The 23,682-nt window shown below is 45.1% G+C and overlaps 1 protein-coding gene across 1 annotated transcript in view; it reads right to left on the bottom strand.

The window, feature by feature from the left end:
• Nucleotides 1-23,682, bottom strand: part of RAB2A (RAB2A, member RAS oncogene family) — a 166,120-nt gene that overhangs the window by 61,493 nt on the left and 80,945 nt on the right. The window contains exons 5-6 of the mRNA XM_082258847.1: nt 19,251-19,343; nt 1,219-1,330 (exon numbers count right to left, since the gene is read on the bottom strand). Of these exons, the coding sequence (XP_082114973.1) occupies nt 1,219-1,330; nt 19,251-19,343 (205 nt within the window). The remainder of the gene's footprint in view (nt 1-1,218; nt 1,331-19,250; nt 19,344-23,682) is intronic.

The raw sequence follows: 23,682 nt of genomic DNA, 5'->3' as shown, positions 1-23,682 counted from the left end.
AGCTTAGATACTTATTTACAATAATTCAATAATAAAATATTGCCAAAGGCAAACAGAATTTAAATTGATAAACATAAAGCATAATGGAACTCCCGCTTTGGAAGTGAATGTCTAGATCAGCGTTTCTCAACCTTTTTCAGTAAAGACACCCTATAAAATGATGTACAGTCTCGAGGCACCCCATTCTAATATGTAAAAAACTATTATAATAGTTTTACATAATACATCAACATCTACACACGTAGGACAACCATAATTAGAGGTGATTTATTCTTCCAAATCCAATACACCATTGGCACACTGTTACTGACTAGTATTCCAATGTTTATCTTCTCCATTACTCAGCTAATGTGATCCCAGCACTGACAAAGAGGTTCAGGGGAGGGTCATTGGTTAGGACACCGACGGCTAGAAGGTCGAAATGGTGCACAATGAAAACCTGAGGCTTTGTGTAACTAAAAGGCAGGCTCATCCATCTGCTGGCTTGTATAAAGGTTTTGGGAAACTTTAGCCATTTTGTCAAGGCACCCTGGTTGAAAAAGGCTGGTCTAGATCCAGCAGAGCTGGGCAGAATGTCTTACCTCCTTGGGACACCAAGCTAAACTAAGCTCATGTGCAGGGGTAGAGCAACTAGAGAGAGCTTGTCCCTCTTGATTTGCAGCGTCTTAACCTCTAGTAGATGGCTGTATACTCCTATGTTGAGGAATAGAGTCTTATTTCCTACAAGGCTGTGATGAGTGCGACTTAGTTGTGACTTTGACCAATGTGATTGTTTGTGCTCTACAAAATCGCATGCATATGCAGATATAACTTTCATGCAACTTTTCAGGGTTTTGAAGTCTATGGTCCTCAAGTCGCACTAAAGTCAGACCAAAGTAGTGCTGGAACTACTTTAAGTCACTTAGATATGAACGGTACTTATTGGGAAAAATAAGTGCGACTTGTCATGCATCTTTGGAATCTAAAGTCACACGACAAGTCGCACAAGTGTGAATGGGGCCTTATACTTCAGCTTTTTGCAAATTGTACAATATAACAACTTGGAAAAGATACAGCTGTTGTATATTTGTGTCAAGTCAAAAGGATTAAAAAAAAATTGTATAATTGTAATCTGCTATACCTATCATTAAATATTAGATTAGTACATTTCACTCCATATCCCTGTATTCAGGGACGTGCTGCAGCAGTACCATAAGAAAACAAAGTGTTATGTGTTACCTCCTCCACATTTGAGGCAGTCTTTGCAGAGGTCTCCATAAAAATAAGGCCGTGTTCCCTGGCAAATGCTTCTCCCTCTTCTTTCTTTACTTCTCTCCTTGATTCCAAATCGCTGCAGGCAAAGAAAACATGTCAGACAGACCTCACCACATGTGATCAAAGACAAAAATATTTTCCCTGGAAAGAAAAAGTTAAAATAAAAGCATAAAATTCAAGGTATTTTGTGAGATTCATTCTTTACATTTTTAATCATCATGTTGTTCATCTGCCACGAGTGGTCATACATGCAGGGATGTAATCATTCAGAAACAACCTTTTTTCCCCTCACACACTTTGGGTTCCACAGAAAATGTTGAACTGGTAGGTATTTACTGGTTTTGGCATATTTAATGCTTTTTAAAGCAGTGCTTGGTAGAGTAGCACTGCTGCTATGTAGGTTTCAGTTTTTATTGTTTGGTGTGGTGATCATGCTTTATGTGAAGAATGAGGCGAGTATAGGATTTTTTTTTTTTGTTGATTGCATTCATACAGAAACACAATATGAAATTGGCGATAATCCAGTACAGTAAGGGCTCTTTCACACGGCGTTCCGATCAGATCCGCCTGTCAGTTTTTTTAGGCGGATCTGATCGGATGCCCCATTCAGCCCTATGGAGCAGCGGATGTCAGCGGTGACATGTCCATTGACACCTGCTGCCATCCGCATCCGATCCTGTCCGTGAAATCCGGACGGATGGAAACCCTATTTTCCATCCTTCCTGGGGATCGGATGAGAGCGGACAAGCGGTCCGCTCTCATCCGATTCCCCATAGAGAGCAGTGGGGCTCTGACACCTCCATCTCGCACTGTGTGCGGAGACGGAGCTGTCATCCGCCGGGTCAGCGGGGATCGGCGGATCGATCCCCGCTGAGCAGAGCACGGTCCCCAACGGAATGCGGACCGTGTGAAAGAGGCCTAACAGGTAAATATTTTTTGTGATATTTTAAAGCAGAACGCAAGGAATACAACACATGAAGATGGCAGAAAGAAAGGTAAAATCCCTATTTCAATCTGTCAATGGACAAGGAAGGAGTCAATTTGCACTGATGAGGACATATCTCTACCCCCGCCTTCCCCCCTGAAAACCCTTAAGTTCAAAAGACTGGGAAAAGCAAAAAAATTTATTTTTATAAGAACTTAGCTGAAAATCCCCAAATCACCAAATGCAGGAATTGTTTTTATTTTAAAATTGTATCGTCTTTTTCAAAGGCTAAGCCTTTTTGTTTTCATGAAATTACTTTCACTGATTGTGTTGGCATTTTTAACTACATTTTGTATTTAGGATTTCCATAATCCTCACAAGCTGCCTGCATCCTAGCAACAGAGAGACAAAAGATGGCTTCTACTGCCTTCACCTTAGCAACACAATGACACTAAGCACTTTCCTTCTCAAGCCACCTGCAGCCAGTGTCACAAAATGACCACCTTCCTGCAGTATGGCTCCCTTTAAGGTACTTGAAGCCAACAAGTAGTGACTTCTGCAGCCTAGCATTCTTTTGTTACTAGGATGCAGGTGGCTTGTGAAGGAAACTGCTTAGTGTCATTTTGTTGCTAAGGTGAAGGCAGTAGAAGCCATCTTTTGTCTCATTGTTGCTAGGATGCAGGCAGCTTGTGAGGATTATGGAAATCTTTCATACAAAATGTAGTTAAAAATGCCAACACAATCAATGAAAGTAATTTCATGAAAATAAAAAGGCTTAGCCTATGAAAAAAAAAAAAAAGATACAATTTAAATGAAAACAGTTCCTACAGTTGTGGTTTTCAGCTACATACACATTTGTGCAGTGCTGTACTTACTATTGAAAGCTTTCAGTGTGATGAAAGCAAAAAAACAGGAATTTTAATTTACCCCTAAATTCCATATCTTAGAGCACACTACAGGACACAAAGAATTCATAGTTCCTTGCACCTTTCCTATAACAATATCCCACTCTGCAAGTCTGCATTTTGTAGCAAGCAATTCAGACCAACCAATGGAAGGGAGTGTGTCCCACATTCCCAAGATATGAAATTTTTGGGCAAGTCAAAATTCATTGTATCTTAATCATACAATACAGGGCACGGGTAAAATATTCATAGGCCCTGGGACATCCTCAAGCAAATAATGGCAATATTAGGATACAACAGGGTAAACAAAACAAGCCCAACAAGGATCAAAAGACCTGACTTCAGAGAGCGCCACTGCATACACTTTGTGGAAGGCTCCGAAATCTGCATCCACAGAAGAGTGGAGATTCACCTGCTAGAATTGATTGCAGCCTTTTGAGTGTTAAATGTATTAGCAGATATAGAAGCACTAACTTAAAAGGAAACTCCAGTCAAAAATGAAATTTTTCCATTATTGTTAAATATTTTTCTCTTTGCTATTATTGATTTTCTGGCTAGCTGCTTGTGTAGCTTAGAAAGTCTTATCTAAACTGGACAATGAACTTCTTCCCCGACAACGCTATCTCCCTTTATCGGAATTCGCTAAGCGGTCTTTCACCTCCTGAAAAGGTTGTCAGTCTTTCTTAGACAGGCATGCCTAGACCTGCCCAGCCCTGCCCCCTTCATAGTCGCATAGATGGGAACGGGTGCCATTGAAATTAATGGACTTGTCATGAGACTGTGTGTCCAATGTCGAACAACAAGTCACACTAGTGGAAACAAGAGCTTTAAGTCTACGTTTCCACTATTGCGATTTAGAGTGCAACTTTGCTCCAACTTTAAACTCTCTAGATCAAAGCACTGCAAGTATCTTTTCAAAGTCGCTGATTTTTAAAGTCGCATAGATGAGAACTGGTGCCATTGATTAGTCTCACTAGTGGAACCGTAGACTTCATGTGGTTGCCTGTACTATGATCATTGTAGACTGAGCTGAGACCCCCAGAGCACTGCCAGCTACACTGACAGTTCGCCCCCCCTAACTGTCAATACCTGAAGTCCACCTGACATACACAAAAAAAAAAAAAAAACCCTGAACTGTACACTTTTTTTTGGAAAATACAAATATGTGGTTTCCATGTTAAACAGAGAGGTGAGAGGCAATACAAGGTTATGGCACATGTGTAACAAAATCTGCTGCATGGTCAATGCGCTACTGCATTTCTGTATATGTACAAAAAGGGCCATGAGATTAGGATTAATCTTGTGCAGAAAAAGTGCAGCTCAGCTGCTTTTACACTAATACAGGCATAGAATTATTACCTGCCTAGTGTCATGCAATCTTTCAAACTAATACCTTTAATGGGATCAGCTAAAGCACAATTAGCAGTGACATCACAGCAACAGGGGGAATGAGCAGCATTGGTGGGGGCTGAGAGTCTACTAAAGGCTGTGGCTTTTTCTGGCCTGCCAGATAAAGGTTTGGGCTAATTAGTAATAACAGCTATGAAAGGACAGATCTTTCCTCTAATAAATACATATCATTACTCATTCCTAGAACGTAAAGCAAAATGGATAAAAGATGCTAATGATGCATGGTGCACTACTGAGCTTGATTCTCCATACATTTAACTACAGGTTTAAGAACCGTAAAAAAAAAAAAAAAAAAGCAGTACATTTTCTCTTGTACTTACTTTCATAGTGCACAGTAAAAACTATCAGACTGACTTTAAACAGCCCAACCCTAGAACTTGCTCGATCCTCAGTGTGCAGGGTGGGTTGCAGAATAAACAGATAAATACACCATCACATACATACTGTATGTCAGGGCTTGACAAATTTGCCTGAAATCTAGTAAATTTACACATAAAGACGACTAGAACCCCACTCTCCTCTATAGGGCAATCGGATGGAAACAGACTGTCTGTCTGTTTCCATCCGATGCCATATGATCCGATCCACGGGATGGATAGAAAATAGAACCACCATCCGTCTGTTTTTGGCGGACAGGATCAGATGGTGGCAGATTACAGCTCCATAGAGGAGACTGAAGGGTCCGATCAGGTCTGCCTGAAAAACTGACAGGCGGACCTGATCAGACAGCCCGTTGTGAAAGGGGCCTTGGGCTGTGTGGCTGTGGCATGATGATGAGGAAAAAAATATATATGAAGAAACAAATTCAACTTTGAAATAATCATGCTTCCTATTGGCGATCACCGAATCTGTAGCAACCACATACATTTTTTAAAACCCAATTCATTCATTTAGATTTATGAATTAAAAAAAAACTAAAAAACAATATTGGTAGAGATCTTTAACCCCAAATTTAACATCTTCAATATACACTTTATTACCAAAAGTATTGGGACGCCTGGCTTTACACACACATGAACTTTAATGGCATCCCAGTCTTAGTCCATAGGGTTCAATATTGAGTTGGCCCAATCCTTTTGAAGCTGTAACAGTTTCAATCTTTTTGGGAGGGCTGTCCACAAGGTTTAGAGTGTGTCTATGGGAATGTTTGACCATTCTTCCAGAAGCACATTTGTGAGGTCAGGCACGGATATGGACGATAAGGCCAGGCTTTATCCCAAAGGTTTTTTATCGGGTTGAGGTCAGGACCCTGTGCAGGCCAGCCATGTTCCTCCACCCCAATCTCACTCATCCATGTCTTTATGGACCTTGCTTTGTGCACTGTTGCGCAATCCCCAAACTATTCCCACAAAGTTGGGGACATGAAATTGTCCAAAATGTCTTGGTATGCGGACGCCTTAAGAGTTCCCTTCACTGGAACTTAGGGGCCAAGCCCAACCCCTGAAAAACAAATCCCCCCTCCAACAAATGATTTGGACCAGAGCACAAAGCAAGGTCAATAAAGACATGGAGAAGAGGGTTTGGGGTGGAGGAACATGACTGGCCTGCACAGAGTCCTTACCTCAACTCAATAGAACACCTTTGGGATGAATTAGAGCAAAGACCTCACAAATGCGCTTCTGGAAGAATGGTCAAACATTCCCATAGACACACTCCTAAACCTTGTGGACAGCCTTCTCAAAAAGTTTGAAGCCGTTATAGCTGCAAAAGGGTCGGCCAGCTCAATATTAAACGCTACAGACTGTTCCCCCCGTACACACGTGCAGATTATCTGAAGACTTTTGTCTGCAGACTTACCAAAACCATATAATATGAGGTCAAACCTAAACACTTTCAATTTGTATGCAATCCGGCAGGCCCTTGCACTACATAGAAAAGGTAAATCTGAAGACAAAAGTCTTCAGATAATCTGCACATGTGTACGGGGCATAAGACTGGGATACCATTAAAGTGTAGTTAACATGTAACAGATGTAGAGTATATATAGGAGACGTGCAGGGACCATCTGTTCCTGATGATAAAATATAGACAAAATGTTTTGGATGGGGCTAAAGTCTGGCGTCCGTTCCGCTGATATCACTTACAGCTGGTGGAGCGCATGCCGAAACTGAAATAGGAGGTAGGGCAAGTGAACTTGAGTACACAGACAGTGAGACCCATTTTCCATGTTTAATGCTGGTATATCAAATTTTCATGGGTGCGCACGTTTTTTGAATTGTTTTGCTTCACTTGGTGGAGATTTCTGGGAGCACTTTGTGTGGAGAAGGAGGTAGTGGGGATCATCATCTAAGCTGTCATCCAGCTTGACGTCCGGACTCTCCAGGCTGCAAGTTGTAGGAAGAGGCTACCCATCCCAGATGCATGAGCCAACTGTTTACGGATTACATACAAAAAATGCCATTTCTTCTTCTCCCCATGTGAGTTACTATTTTACAAGTATTTCTCAGTACTATTATTGCTGCACTTAGTTTGGTGCCCCCCAGTGTGTTCTCTTGGTTCTGCAGTACTCCACCCAATACTCCAATCTTGGTCGGAGGTTCCCTGTTGGTGTAAAACTGTCCATCAGAAGCCCTTACTATGATGAGCCTGTTTTTACCTGTCACAATGGGAGTTGCCATTTGTCTATCCACCACAACAAATCTTTTAATATACTACACTCAGATTGCACACTGCTGTTCTATCTGCCTGCACTGTGCTGGAATGTTTTCTTGCAAGATTTGAGGTACCTTGCATTCTCTGAGATATTGCTGGATAATTGTGTCACATTGTGGTTGACCGGGTTGATAGGGTTGGGCATGACCCAGGTGTCTTGGTCCACGTTGGAACCAATGACAGAATATATGGATGGTGGAGGCTCCTTAACCCCTTGGAGCCCAAGCCTTTTTCTGACATATGTTGCTTGCAGGTTAAAATCAAGTAATTTTCTAGCAAAAAATACTTATAACCCCAAAACATTTTTTTAGCAGACTCTAGAGAAGAAAATGGCGATCGTTGCAATATTTTATGTCACGGTATTTTAAAGAATTACGGTAAAAAACAAAAAAAATTATCATGTTACACAGAATAGATATCCAACTAGTCATGCTTTAAAATTACACACACACGTGGAATGGCGACAAACTTCGGTACTTAATCCCCATAGGCGAAGCTTTAAAAAAAATGTTAATGGTTACCTGTTTCGAGTTAGAGGAGGGCACGACTTGCGTATGCGTTCCCTTCTGCACGCGAGCGCAGAGGGACAGGGCGCTTAAAATGTTTTATTTTTACACTATCAATTGATTGAAAAAAGAAAAAAAAAAATTTTGATTACTTTTATTGCTGTCACCAGGAATGCAAACATTCCCTGAGACAGTAATAGGCAGCGACAGGTGCTCTTAATGGAGGGATTTGTGTGGAGGGGGGATTTTGGTGGGAGGGACGGACAAAATGTCCCCTCCTGCTCCTTGTAATGACAGCTGAGCAGCTGTCGTTGTCATGCCTCTAGCTGCAGGCATCACCCCAGTACAACCCCGTGAAGCTGAGGCCGCATATTTGCGTTCCGTCGGCGCTAAGGGGTTAAGAACTAATTTAATGAACTAGGTTGCAAGTTGAAGGGAAGGACCTCCAAGGTTATATTGTCTGAAATATTGCCTGTGCCATGCGCAGCACAAAAAGACAGAGTTTAGAGAGCTGAATGCATGGCTAAAGAACTGGTGTAAGGAGGGATTTGCTTTTTAGAGCACAGGGCTGACTTTTCATTGGGGTGCAACCTATATGCTAAAGATGGTTTGAACCTAAATGGAAGGGGGGTCTGCTGTGCTGGGGGGAGAGGTTTAAGGGGAAGGGTGAATTTGAATATAAAGGTAAGACAGCCCCTATTTGTGGGTGGAATGGGCAAAGATTGGGGGAGAGCTATGGCAGAGGATAAGAAAGCTCCCATGTTACAAACCACCATTGGAAATGGTACGATTCATACTAAAATAAAAAAATATGCAAAATTAGTGTGAAAAATGTAACAATTAGTTAAAGTGTTTGTTACCAATGCTAGAAGTCTGCCAAGCAAAATAGGCGAGTCGGAAGCTCTGGCGCACGAGGAGAACTGAATTAATTGGGGTTGCTGAATCTTGGCTTCCTTCTTCACATGACTGGGCTATTACTATTCCTGGCTATGCTCTCTTTCGGAAAGACAGGGTAAAACGGAGGGGTGGTGGTGTCTGTCTCTATGTGAGAAGTGATCTCAAATTGAGTGTGAAAGAGGACCTAGTTGATGGAGAGTGAGACGAGTCTGAAGCAGTATGGGTGGAAATGTACATGGGTGTGCGTAATGCAAAGGTCATCTTTGGAGTTTGTTATGGGCCTCCCAGTATTAATGAGGAGGTTGAGACTCAGCTCCCGGCACAGATAGAAAAGGGCTGCAAGGGCTGGGACAGTGTTAATAATGGGGGATTTTAACTACTCAGACATTGACTGGAGTAATGGCACTGCTGGAACTGTTAAAAGGGCAAACATTTAAAGAAAATTATTACAAGACAATTTTATGGTACAGTTTATTGAGGCCCCCACCTAGGAATGATGCTCTACTTGTTAATCTCAAACCATGCAGAGCTTATTACCAAAATTCATGTAAAAACATCTGGGTAGCAGTGACTATAACTGGATTTTTTACTTACAGTAAAATCCTTTTCTCTTAAGCTCATTGACGGACGCAGTTCTCTCTGATCCATATAAGTAGGTTATACTGCCCCCTACAGGAGTAGGACACTAGGCAAAAAAAAGGTCTGGCTACGCCTATGGGCAGTACCGGAGTGTACACCCTCTCTCTTCCTGCATAGGATGTCAGTTTTGTATCAAAGCAGTGTCAGAAAGTAACACCAACCCAACTCAAAATAGAGGGACGGGTACTGCGTCCGTCAATGAACTTAAGAGAAAAGGGTTTTACGGTAAGTCAAAAATCCAGTTTTCTCTATCGTTCATTGACGGACGCAGTTCTCTCTGATCCATATCAGTAGGGACATCCCAAAGCAATGTCATAAAATGAGGGGTGGGAACAGCAGAAAAGAACAAGTCCCCAAGGCTAAACAGCCAACCAGGCAACATAGGACTCAGCAGAACAAAAGACGAGACCCACCTGAAACAAACAGTAAACCCCCTCAAGGAAGGCCAAAAGCCCTCCAGACAGCAGCCTGCAAAAAAACTTTGCGGCCAAAAGGAGGCATCTGCAGATGCCAGCACATCCACCTTATAAAATTTGGCAAAGGTGTGAACAGACTACCAGGTAGCTGTCTTGTAACCTGGAGCATAGATGCCTACAAGGCGAAAAGCCCAGGAAGCACTAGACGCCAGAGTAGAATGCGCCGAAACAGGGAAAGGTTAATTAATTGAATAAACCTGCACCTGATCTGTCCAATCTATCTGGGAATAGACGCAGCAGACGCAGGCAGTCCCATTCACGGGCCATCCGCAAGTACAGAGAGCAAGCCTGACTTACAAAAAGACTCAGTAGTCGCCAACTACACCTTGAGTGCCCGCACTCTAAACAGAGTAAGCAATGCACATTTCTTAGGATGTGAGGGCTCAGGACACAAGATAGGAATACAATGTCCCCATGCAAATGAACACCAGAAACCACCTTCGGAGGGAAGGATGGATCCGGACGAACTACCACTTGGCCCCATGATATAAGGAGAACGACAGGACAAAGTCGCCAGTGCCGACACCTGCGCGCAGAGTGACAGCAACCAAGTCAAGGTCCCCAGTTGGTGATGGAGGTCGCACGCACCGGAAGTACTAAGTGTCGAACCCCCTGGAAGAAGTCACGCACCAGGGCACAGGCGGCCAACGGCCTTTGGAAGAATTTTGCCAAAGCCGAAACCTGACCCTCGACAGTACTCAAGGCCAACTTTTGATCAACTCCCCGTTGAAGGAAGCCAAGATCCGGGCCACCGAGTAAGAGCGAGGGGGAGCCCACGCAATATACAGCTGTCTCGTATGATGAACAAAAAAATCACGGAAGGGACCATTCCCCTGCATCCAAGGCTGTCGACTGAGGCAATCCCGCCCCCCAAGGTTTCCAAGCCTGGAAAGGGAACAGTGGAAGAGCTGGAACAAGGCGCACTGCCCAACGAAGAATTGACACTTCCAAGGCCGCAAGGACACCCTTGGTGCCCCCTTGGTGAATGACAAAAGCCACGGTCATGGCGTAGTTGATTGAAGGTGCACCGGGCAGCTGAACCAGTGAACCAGGCAAAGCCAGATCGCTCTCAGCCCCAGGACCCAGGACATTGATCGATAACCTGGATCCTCCAGGGACCACCCTCCCCCAAAGCAAAGAACCTGCCGAGGACTCCTCCCCACCTGGACAGGCTTGCATTGACGGTGATAATTGTTCATGAAAAAGGGAAGGAAGGATTGCAGATCAAGACTTCCTGGTCAGCCAGCTCAGCCGGATCCGAAAGTCCTGAGAGTTTGGATTCTAGTCCCATTAGAGAAGGATCGCCTTCTGGGGGATCCCTGAGAAGGATTGAGCGAAAGGGTCCGTCTTGAAAGATGGAACCATCAGTCCCAGAACTCGTATGCAGGTCCGAAGGGGACGACCATGTGTGGGACAGTAACAGTTGAACCGCAGTCTGAAGTTTCAAGAGTTTTTTCCCCTGGAGGGAGAAAACACCCTGAGGGCGAGTCCAAAGTCAGGTCCAGATAGTCCAGTCTCATGGAAGGGACCAGGGACTTCTGAAGGTTCAGAACCCACCTGAACTCCTCCAGAGTTCTCATGGTGACTTCCAAATTTGTTTGTCAGCACCATAGGGGACTCCAGATGGAGCAGCAGATCGGCCAGGAACCCAGGACCGATACGCCCTGCTGCCGCAACAGCGCCAGGACCGGAGCCAACACCATTGTGAAGACCCGAGTAGCAGAAGCGAGAACAAGGGAAACGCCACAAACCGATGGAGAGTCTTCCCCACTGTAAAATCGGAGAACCTGTTGGAGTACTGAACACAATGGGATGTGAAGGGTAGGTATCTTGAGGTCTATGGAGGCCAGGAATCCCCCTGATGCAGGGAAGCCACCATCGTGCGATCCGATACCGCCTTGAATGTATGATCCGCACGGAACCATCAAAGGGCCAGAAAGTCCAGCTTGTGGAACCAGAGCTTGAACTGCCCCACAGAGTGCCTGCAAGCGACCCCCCCCCCCAGCCCTACTACCTCACCCAGCCCTGGAGGTCCCGACCGAGACCCCGCACCATCAACTGAACCCCCATGCGGCTTGCACACCAGGCCCCAGCCTTAGGTAGGGCCCCAAACAGTCCCCCCACGCAGGAGGGGGGTCACAACAGGACAGAGGGAAACCCAGCAGTGTGAGGGCCCGCGTCCACCCCAAAATCTGCCGGGGGGGGTTTGGGACAGGACACACACGTTTACTTACCATACTGGGAACACAGGCAGGAGCCATCTCATGACAGGACCCCACGCCACTGGAGTAGGGGGGGGGGGGGGGGGGCTGTCGGCTAAATAGGAACGCTGCGACATAAGCCTAGACCCTGTCGTGTGCGTCCTGGTCAAGACGCTTTACTCGCGGGGCCAGTCCCCGTCCAGTGGGACTATGTCGCGGCCAACGCAGTGCGGAGCTAAGACCTGCACGCGCTCGCTGGCCAGACTGGGGTGACCAGTCTGTCGCCCAGCCGGGCATAATTGCTTGAAGGTCTCACAGGAAAAACATTCTGGAGAAAAAAAGACTAGCTAAAAGAAAAAATCTACATAAAATTACTTCCATGCCAGGACCAAAGATTCCACCAAGGAACTAGGTCCTTACTCCTGACTAGGCAGATTAAAACTGACATCCTTTGCAGGAAGAGAGAGGGTGTACCCTCCGGGACTGCCCATGGGCATAGCCAGAACTTTTTTCTGCCTATTGTCCTACTCCTGTAGGGGGCAGTACCACCTACTGATATGGATCAGAGAGAAATGCATCCGTCAATGAACGATAGACAAAATAGGATTTCATTTAATGTCAGCTGTAGGCAACAAATGCATACGGGATATATAAACACTCTTAACTTTAACAGAGCAAATTCTCCAAGACTTAAGGCCCGTACACACGTAGCGATTGTCGGCCGTAAATATTCGGCCACCGACTGATCGGCCGATTTTCGGCTTGTTAGTATGATGCTTCCGACAACCGACCGACTTTTCGGCCGAACAGAATCTGGCGTGCAGACTTTAAAATTTTTGTTGGCCAACACCAGATTGTTCCTCAGTCAGTACAGAATTCGGCCGACAAACAGCAGATGAGCAAGACTGGGCATGCTCAGAGAAGAAAAAACACACGGAAAGTTAACCATCACATGACATCACTTCTGCAGTCGGCTGTTGTTGGCCGACAAAATTCATGTGCAGTCTTTATCACTTTTCAGCCGACAGGACAGCACCGGACAAAAGACGGCCGATCGTTCGGCCGACAATCGGTACGTGTGTACGGGGCTTTAGACTGTAAGTGAATATTGGCATCGATGAACACAGAACAGAAATGGGAATTCTTAAAAAAAAAACTGTATGCAAGCTCACTGCAAAGTATATTCCCATGCAAAGTATATTCCCATTAAGTTTAAAAGACTAAAAATAAAACCTATGTGGCTAATGGCCAAAGTTCAAAAAGGTAGAATTATGACAAAAAGAGCTTTTAAAAAAAATATAAAAATGAAGGAACACTATCACTAATTATTTGTTACAAATAACATAATATGTAAAAAAATTACATAATATGTAAAAATTAAATCAAGGATGCAAAAATTCTAAATTAACGACAGAATGCAAAAGATAGGACAACCCCCAAAAAATTCTTCAAATATATTAATAGTAAAAAGTTAGGTCTGAGCATGTAGGCCCTTTACAAAATAACCTGGAGTGGGTGAGTGGGGACAAAGATCAGGTAAAATGTATTAAATACGTTCTTCAGCTCTGTGTATACAAAGGAGTAAGGGGGAGCTCATAAACAATGAGAATGGTATTGACACAGCCCCAAACGATCCACAATGGCTCAAATGTAATATGGTCCAAAAATATTTTGACAGAATAACGGCGGATAAAGCACCTGGACCAGATGGCATCCACCCAAGGATCCCAAAAGAATTGAGCTCTGTCATTTCAAAGCCATTGTTTCTAAATTTTAGGGACTCGTTAAGGACTGGAATAGTACTACTGGATTGGTGTAGGGCCAATGTGGTGCCTATATTTAAAAAGGGATCAAAGTCTTTACCAAGTAACTATAGACCTGTTAGTTTAACTTCTATAGTCGGGAAGATAGTGGAGTGTTTCATAAAAGACCACATAGATGAGTTCTTGCTGGAAAAAAATATTCTAAATGAACAGATAGCATGGATTCATGAAATACAGAAGTTGTCAATTAAACCTGATTTCCTTTTATGAGGCGGCAAGTAAAACCTTGGACAAGAGGGGGGGGGGCTGTGGACGTAGTATACTTGGATTTTGCAAAAGCGCTTGACACAGTTCCCCACACACAGCTAATGTGTAAAATAAAGACTACAGGCTTGGAAAGATCAGTTTGTAATTGGATAAAAAATTGGCTAAAAGATAGAATTCAGAGAGTAGTGGTTAATGATTCGTACTCTGAATGGTCTAAGGTTATCAGTGGTGTACCCTAAGGTTCAGTGTTGGGACCCTTACTTTTTAATATCTTTATAAATTATATAGGGTCTGGGATTAAAAGTAAAATTTCAGTCTTTGCAGATGACACCATGCTATTCAGTGGAATGTTTTGATTTTATGTCATGAACGTTTAATAGCATTGTTCACTGGTGAACCACTAGTGTGAATTTTGGATTTACCCTTTCGTTCTCACCATTTTTGTTTTAGTATACCTTTCTTTGTTATTGGTGATTTTATTCACATATCACTGTATATGTTGTACTATATCATTTGGGTTAGCGCACCTGATTTTTTCATATATTCAGTGGAATAACTTCCTTACAGGATGTCTCCAACTTACAAGCCAACCTCAATGCACGGTTTCATTGGGCAACTATGTGGCAAATGAGGTTTAGTATTGATAAATGTAAAGTTATGCACTTGGGGGGCTAAAAATATGCATGCATCATACATACTATAGGGGGAGTACAACTGGGGGATTCCATAGTGGAGAAGAATCTGGGTGTAATGGTAGATCATAAGCTTAATAATAGCATGCAATGCTAAGTTGCGGTTTCCAAAGCAAGCAAAGTCCTTTCTTGTATTGAGAGGCATGGACTCCAGAGAGAGATATCATTTTGCCCCTGTACAAATCAGTAGGACCTCATTTTGAATATGCAGTTCAGTTTTGGGCACCAGTTTTTAAAAAGGATAACTGGGGAACTGGAGAAAGTGCAGAGAAGGGCAAGCAAACTGATAAGAGGAGGAGCTCGGCTATGAGAAAAGATTATAGGAACTGAATTTATTCTCTATTGAGAAGAGGAGATTAAGGGGTGATATGATCAACATGTATAAACACATAAGTGGTCCATATAGTGAACTTGTTCAGCTATTCACTTTAAGGTCATCACAGAGGACAAAGGGGCACTCTTTACTAGGGATCGACAGATTATCGGCAACACCGATATATCGGGGGCCGATATGCACTTTCCCTGATATATCGGAATCGGCCCTGGAGGTTACCGATATTGCAGATATTTCGGGAAAGTGCATGTACCGGAGTGATTCCAGCAGCTAGAGGCATCACCCCGGTACCGGTGCCCATAGCCGACGGTTGGCCGACTTGTAATGACAACCGATGCGGCTGAGAAGCAGCTCGGCTGTCATTACAAGAAGTGGGAGGGGGGAAGACGTCTCCCCCCTCCTGCCGCAGCTCGTCCGGGTCTCTTGTCCCACCGGGAGACCCAGGCATCCTACCTCCACCGCCGCCGAAGAGAAGACCCAATCAAAGCTGCATTTGGCTCTGATCGGGTCTCCATGTAAAAAACCCGGAAGTGATGTCATGATGTCACTTTCGGCGCCGAGTACCCGGATTAAAAAAACTGACAACATTCAAAAACAGCCAAACTTGGCATTTTGAATGCTTTTCAGTGTGAGGACGGGTTTGGGGTCTTTTAGACCCCCAGATCCCTCCACAAGGAGTACCTTTTGAAAAAAAAAAAAAAATAGTTTTTTACATGTCTGAAAATATTGGCCGATACCGATATCCGATGACCAAAATATCAGAATTAAAAAAAACTATATCGGTCAATCACTACTCTATGTCTAGAGGAAAAGAGATTTAGTCTTTAACCACTTTAGCCCCAGCCCTATTTCGGACACTTTTTGTTCACAAGTTAAAACCAGTATTTTTTCCTAGAAAACTACTTAGAACCCCCAAACATTATATATATTTTTTTAGCAAAGACTCTGGAGAATAAAATGTCGGTCATTGCAAAATTTTTTGTCACGCGGTATTTGCGCAGCGGTCTTTAAAACGCCATTTTTTTGGAAAAAATTTGAAAAATCACATTTCACTGCATTTAAAAAATACTCAACAGTAAAGTTAGCCCATTTTTTTTGTATATTGTGAAAGATGATGTCACGCCGAGTAAATAGATACCAAACATGTTACGGTTTAAAATTGCGCCCCCCCGTGGGATGGCGACAAACTACGGTCAATAGAGATCTCAATCTGCGACGCTTTAAATTTATTTAACGGTTACCAGTTTAGAGTTAGAGTGTAGCTCTTTTTTTTAAATTATTGCCCACGCTCTGGCGATCGCGGCGATACCTCACATGTGTGGTTTGAACAGCGATTTCATTTGCGGCTCGACTTGCGTATACGTTTTTTTTTGTGCGCGAGCTAACGGTGACGGGGACGGCTAAATTTTTTTTTTTTTTTTTTCCTATTTATTTTTTCTTTTTTTTTAAACTTTATTACAGGTTTTTTTAAAAAAAAAAAAATCTGATCACTTTTATTGCTGTCACAAGCAATGTAAACATCCCTGGTGACAGCAATATGTCGTGACAGGTACACTTTATGGAGGGATCGAGGGTCTAAAAGACCCTAGACCCCTCCACTACACTTCCCTGTATGCAAAACGCCGAAAACGGCATTTTTGCATACAGCCGTTTTTCAAATCTGCCGCCTTTTGCAGCACAGTAACCCGGAAGTGACGTCATGGACGCCGCCTCCGGGTTACGTCATCGGAGACCCGATCGATGCCGTTTCCGGCATTCATCGGGACTCCATCCAGCCGGCGGACGTGCCGGCTGGGTGCTCGGGGCTCCCGGTGGGACGGTAGCCCCGAGCAAAGCCGCGGAAGGCGGCGGGAGGGGGGGGGACGTCCCCTCCCGCCCCCCCGGGTAACGATCGAGCGGCTCCCGAGCCGCATCGATCGTTACCGACGGAAAGCCGACCGTCGGCTTCAAACAACGGTACCGGGATGATGCCTCTAGCTAGAGGCATCATCCCGGTATAACCACTCAAAGTCAGCCGACGTAGAGGTTACGTGACTGGTAGTAAAGTGGTTAAATACGGAAAGGTAAAAAAGTGTGAACAGTGAAAATGTGGAATAGACTCCCTCCAGAGGTGGTTCTGGGCAGCTCAGTAGATTGCTTTAAAAAAAAAAAAAAAGGCCTGGATTTTTTTCCTAGGTGTAAATAATATAACTGGGTACTAATATTTTTAGGTAAAGTTGATCCAGGGAATATCTGATCACCTCTGATCAGGAAGGATTTTTTCCCCTGCTGTAGCAAATTGGATCATGCTTTGCTGGGTTTTTTCGCCTTCCTCTGGATCAACTGTGGTATAGGATTGTGTATATGGGATTGTATGGTTGGGTTTTCTTTTTTATTGGTTGAGCTAGATGGACTTTTTTTCAACCTGACTATTTGGGCTGCGCATCTTCACTTACCTCACGATTCGATTACGATTATTAGGGTCGCGATTCGATATGATTCGATTCCGCGATGCATCACGATTACTATGGGGACCCTTTTCTAAAGGGGGATTTATGGGGACCCTGCTCTAAAGGGGGATCTATGGGGACCCTTCTCTAAAGGGGGATCTATGGGGACCCTTCTCTAAAGGGGGATCTATGGGGACCCTTCTCTAAAGGGGGATCTATGGGGACCCTTCTCTAAAGGGGGATCTATGGGGACCCTTCTCTAAAGGGGGATCTATGGGGACCCTTCTCTAAAGGGGGATCTATGGGGACCCTTCTCTAAAGGGGTATCTATGGGGAGCCTGGGCCTGCCCTAAAGGGGATCCAGGGGAACTGAGCTCTAAAGGGGGATCTATGGGGACCCCGCTTTAAAGGGGGATCTATGGAATAGATCCCCTTTAGTGCAGGCAGGTCTCCCGTAGATCCCCCTTTAGTGCAGGCAAGGGCAGGTCTCCCGTAGATCCCCCTTTAGTGCAGGGAAGGGCAGGTCTCCCGTAGATCCCCCTTTAGTGCAGGGAAGGGCAGGTCCCCCCATAGATCCCCTTTAGTGCAGGCCAGGGCAGGTCCCCCATAGATCCCCATTTAGTGAAGGCCCCCCCTTTAGTGCAGGCCAGGGCAGGTCCCCCATAGATCCCCATTTAGTGCAGGCCCCCCCTTTAGTGCAGGCCAGGGCAGGTCCCCCCATAGATCCCATTCCCCTTTAGAGCAGGCCAGGGTCCCCTACCAATAGAGCCCCCTTGGAGCAGGCCAGGGTCCCCCTTCTACATACCCCCCCTTAGAGCAGGGGGGGTCTACATGCTGGGGGAGCTCCCCATAGACATGTCTACACAGCACTACATATTTCCAGTGTCACTACACAATGGTCTGATATCCGGACTCTTCTATATCACCTCCACTCCATACACAAGTCATAGCACACAACCTAACATGATTATTATTGCCATAAGACTCATATCTATAATAATGCACAGTACTCAGCATCCTGTCTTCTACAATCATTACTTAGGGCCAATTCAGTGCTGAGCGCCAACAAGTTCAAGTTCACTGCACAGACAGAGCAGCCCCGCTCTCCTATAGATAATCAGTGAGACTATCAGCACCGTGCCCACAGCTCTATGTATATACAGACGGCTCTGTCCTCCCACTGCCACCAGCTCACCTGCCCGGTGGTGCTCATGTCTCACGCTGTACTCAGACACTGTGCCAGGACTCTGCCAGGACTTCCGCTCCCACTCTATCCCGCTATAGGAGACGCTATCCAGTAGCAGTCTCCGTGTGATGGCGCCCTCTGGCGCACGGAAGGACCCGAGCAGCAGCTCTATCACGGAGAAGCTCCGTGTTCCACAAGCCCGGCCAGCGGCCCAGCGCCGCCATGTCACTTCTGTCCCCGCCCCCGGAACTGGCGTCATTAGTAATCGATTTTTCAATCACCCCGAATCGATGCAGAATCGCGAAGGGTCGCATCGCGATGCATCGATTCGGCGATTATATTCAGCAGCCCTACTGACTATGTAACATTCTGCAGTACAGAAACTGGGGTAAGATAAGAATGTGTATTGTTTTTCCTTCAATGTTTCTTTTACCTTAAAGCATCTATTGATAGGCGTATGGGGCCAGATATATTTAAATGTATTTTTTATCGTAAAGTCCACTTTAATTGTTGACAGGTTAGCATCCAATAGCTGTAATTTTAGAAACATTTCTGTGTAATCCAGAGCTCTTCTTTGAACACCAATTAACCGGATAAGCTACAGAAGGATTTGTAAGTGGCACCAATAAATATAAAACAGTACACTCATGTGGTAAAAATATATACAACGATTGAATAACAGCAGCAGTAGCAATAAAAGGGGAAAAAGTTTACCTTTTGTTGGCAATTAACATGATCACCATATTTGAATTTGAATGCTGACGAGCATCTTCAAGCCAAGTTGTTAGATGGTTAAATGTGTCTCTCCTGAATGCAAAAACAAATATAACTTTAAATATTATTGCAATAGTTAAAAAAAAAAAAAAGAAAAAAAAATTGGAATTTGACTCCAGTGTAAATTGATTTCTTGGCATACAGTACAGGACTGTTATTTATAGACCATGGTTTATATATGCAGGCTACCTTCAGGTGACCAACACTGGAGAAAAAAAAAAAAAAAAGCCAAGGCCACATCTAGAGCATATTCATAAAACCCCACCCACTCCATGAGGCTCCATTTTTTTTTTTTTTTTTTTTAAGCAATACCAATGATCAAGACAGACGGGAGGGGCCTGTGTCCAAAAGTGTAATCGAGGATAACAAAACATTATCTTAGTCGTATAAGACACAGGACTCCTATTAATAGACCAGAGGACACACTCAAGCAAAAGGGGTGGGCAACAACATAGAAAACAGAACTGTCAACAACAGGCCCACAAGAAAACAAGGGTTAAAGAAAGAGCACAAAAAAAAAAAGACACACAAAGATCACCTTAGGTAACATGGGATTTTTGAGAAATCCATTTCTCTGATGTTACATGGGCAGACACAGCTGTAGGGTTATGCTGCCCCCTACAGGAGTAGGACACTAGGCAGAGAAAAGCTTGAGCATACCTATGGGGCAGTCCCTGGGGTTATACTCCCACTTCTTGCTATAGGTATTCAGTTTTTTAACAAGCAGTGACAGAAGAAAAAAACCCAACTCCAAAGAGGGGCGGGTGCTGTGACCGTCAAACATCAGTGTAATGTATTTTATGGTAAGTCAAAAAATTGGATTTTTGTCTTACCAGAAAATCCTTTTCTCTGATGTTCATTGACCGACACAGCTCAAGAATCTTCTTCTTGACCATTAGGTTATGCTGCCCCCTACAGGAGTAGGGACACTAGGCAGGAAAAAGCTTTACCACACCTAATGGGGCAGTCCCGGGGGGTGTGCTCCCACTTCCTGCTATAGGCATTCGGTTTTGTTGCAAGCAGTGTCAGAAGAAAAATAACCCAACTCAATAGAGGGGTGGGTGCTGTGTCGGTCAATGAACATCAGAGAAAAGGATTTTACGGTAAGAAAAAAAATCTAATTTTCTCTTTCGTTTATTGACGGACACAGCTCCGGAATCTTCTTGACCATTGGGACGTCCCAAAGTAGTGTCAAACATGAGAGGTGGGGAAAAACACCGCAGAAAAAATTAACAAAGGCTAAACTTGGCAAGCCAGGTCACATGGAGCTCAACCAGCAACTGAAGCTTACCTGAAAACAATACACCCTCAAAGAGGACCAATTCCTCTCAAACAGCAGCCTACAAAAGTTTGCAGCCAAAAGCAGCATCCGTAGATGCCAACACATCTACTTTGTAAAATTTTGTATAAGTGTGCACAGATGACCATGTGGGCCTGCCTTGCAAACCTTCACCACTGACGCCTGATGACGGAAGGCCCAGGAGGCTCTAAGCGCCCACGTAGAAAGCACCTTAACAGGGAAAGGAGTAACCTGACCCTTGATTGAATAGGATCTGTCTGATCCATCTGGAAATGGTTGCAGCAGATATGCCCAAACCCCTTGCGAAGTCCGTCTGCAAGGACAAAAAGTGAGTCTGATTTCTTAAATGACTCGGTCGCCGCCAGGTACACCCTGATCACCCGAGAATCCAAGGCAATCTCCTTAGGATGCTTAGGCTTAGGACACAGGGAGGGCAACACAATGTCTTCATTCAGATGGAAACCAGAGGCAACCATAGGACGGAACGACTGACACGAGCGAAGCACCACTTTCTCTCTGTGAACCACCAGATAAGGTGAACGACAAGACAAAGCTGCCAGTATGGACAACCTGCGTGCGGAAATAATCACCACCAAGACGGCCACCTTTTGGGTCAATGGAAGCAGAGGTATCTCACTAAAATTTTCAAAAGGCGGTTTCTGAAGAACCGACAGTACCAAATTCAAGTCCCATGGAGGCAACAGAGACCGCACAGGGAAAGCCAAGTGGCGAACCCCCTAAACAAAGGTACGAACCAAGGAATGTGTAGCCTAAAGACGTTGAAAGAAAATCGCTAAGACCGGAACCTGGCCCTTGATGGTACCCAAGGCCAGGCACAGTTCCACACCTCTTTGGAGGAATGCCAAAATCCGAGCCAACAAAAAGGGTCGGGGAGAAACCCCCAGAGACTCACACCACACAATGTACGACCTCCAGACGCGATAGTATATCTTCATAGAGGTAGATTTCCTAGCTTTCAACAGTGTGGGAATCACTGAGTCAGGCAACCCCCTATCCTTCAGCACCTGGCTTTAAACAGCCAAGACCTTAAAGCCAGCGACTCTAAAGCCAGATGGAAGAGCGGCCCTTGGGCCAACAGGTCTTCCCTGAGATGGAGTCGCCAAGGGACATCTGCGACCAGCCATACAAGGTCGGCATACAATGACCCCAAAGAGCCACCAGTGCGTCCGTGGCGTCGGCTAGAGGATCCCGACACCTTGCCACGAATCTCTACACCTTCCTGTTGAGATGAGAGGCCAACAGATCCACCTCGGGAGTTCCGAACCGGAGACACAGCTGATGAAACCCCTCCGGGTGACCATTTTCCTTGGTCCAGGGCCTGTCGACTGAGGTAATCCGTCTGCTAATTTTCCACTCCCGGAATATGCACAGCCGAGAGGGCTGGAACAAATTGTTTCACCCCACCTTAGAATGCTGGCTTCTTCCAGAGCCGCTAGGACACTTTTCGTGCCCCCTTAATGATTGACATATGGCTGTGGCATTGTCCGATTGAATCCATACCGGACACCCCTGAAGCCGAACTGTTCAATGGGCTAGACAAACTCTGTTCGCTCCAAGTTCCAGTACTTTGATCGGTAGCATGGAATCTTTCAGAGTCCAAACCCCCTGAGCACAGTCCGAGCCCACAACACCACCCCACCTGTACAAGCTGGCATATGTGGTGATCACCATCCAGTACAGGGTAAAGAAGGATTTTCCCTGTCGAAGAGCCAGAGAGCGAAGCCACCAAATCAGGGACACACTTGTACCTCGGCTCAACAGGATCAGATTGTTCAGAGACTGTGGATTCTTGTCCTACTTGGCAAAAATCTCCCTTTGCAGAGGTCTTGTGTGGAACTGTTCAAACGGAACCGCCTCAAAAGGTAGACATTATCAGGCCCAGCACCCGCATGCAAATCCGGAGAAACAACTCACTGCTGGACAACAGAAGTCGAATGGCATCCTGCAGCTTTTGGAACTTGTCCAACGGGAGAAACACCATGACTGAGGCCCAGTCCAGAGTCAGACCCAGATAGTCCAACTTGATGGACAGAACCAGAGCAGACTTCTGAAAATTCAGAGTCCACCCGAACTTGCAGTAATTTCCAGGTTGTCCTGTAGAGCAGTCAGAGACTCTGCTTGTGGATGATGATCCACAAGCAATCCCTGTTGCAACAATGCTAACACCAGGGCTCACACTTTTGTGAACACCCGGGGAGCTGAGGAGAGACCAAAGGGTAACAACACGAATTGATAATGCTCCTTATCCACGGCAAAGCAAAAAAAACACTGATGCCCAACATATATTGGGATATGAAGGTAAGCATCCTTGATGACGATAGAGGCCAGAAGATCCCCGTGATGAAGGGATGCCACTACCGTGCAAATAGATTCCATCTGGAACTTTTGTACCTGCACAAAGCGGTTTAAGGCCTTGAGGTCCAGGATTGGACGAACTTTGCCTTCCTTCCTGGGAACAGTAAATAGGTTTGAAACCATTCCGATTCTGAAACTGGAGCAATGCCCCTATGTAAGAGCAGATCTTGCACCACCCAGAGGAGACTTCGTAGGCCGTCTGGGGACAAACCCAGGTTGGAAGGGAAGAACCTTGCCGAAGGCCAAGACAAACTGGATCTTGTAACCAGATCAGATGAGCTCGTGGACCTGTCTGTCTTGAATCAAGGAGGTCCACGGGTCTGGAAAGAAGCGAAGATGTCCCCCCACCCCAGATACGGATGAGGACGCCCCTTCAGGCTGAAGGAGGCTTATTTGGGGGTCTGGAGTGACCCGCCCTCGGCTTACCAGACCACGGCCTCTTTAAACCTCCTGAGGGGATTCAAACTGGTTTCGACGATCCCTTGTCCAGAGATCCTTTAGAACTAAAGTGCTGCTTGTGAGCCGAAAAGAAAGAGCCACGTTTGCGACAAGACTCCTTACTCCTGGTAGCCTGCGGGAGAAGAGTACTCTTCCCCCCCTATAAGACCCCTAATGATCTCATCCATGGAAGCTCCGACCAGGTGATCTCCCACAAAAGGGAGATCAGAAAGGACCTTCTTTGAAGCCTGGTCCGCA

Source organism: Pelophylax lessonae (genome assembly GCF_965119305.1).
Source record: "Pelophylax lessonae genome assembly, chromosome: 5".
NCBI classification, from domain to species: Eukaryota; Metazoa; Chordata; class Amphibia; order Anura; family Ranidae; genus Pelophylax; species Pelophylax lessonae.
The sequence above is the reverse complement of the archived record's forward strand: the minus strand, read 5'-3'. Positions and strand labels throughout refer to the sequence as shown.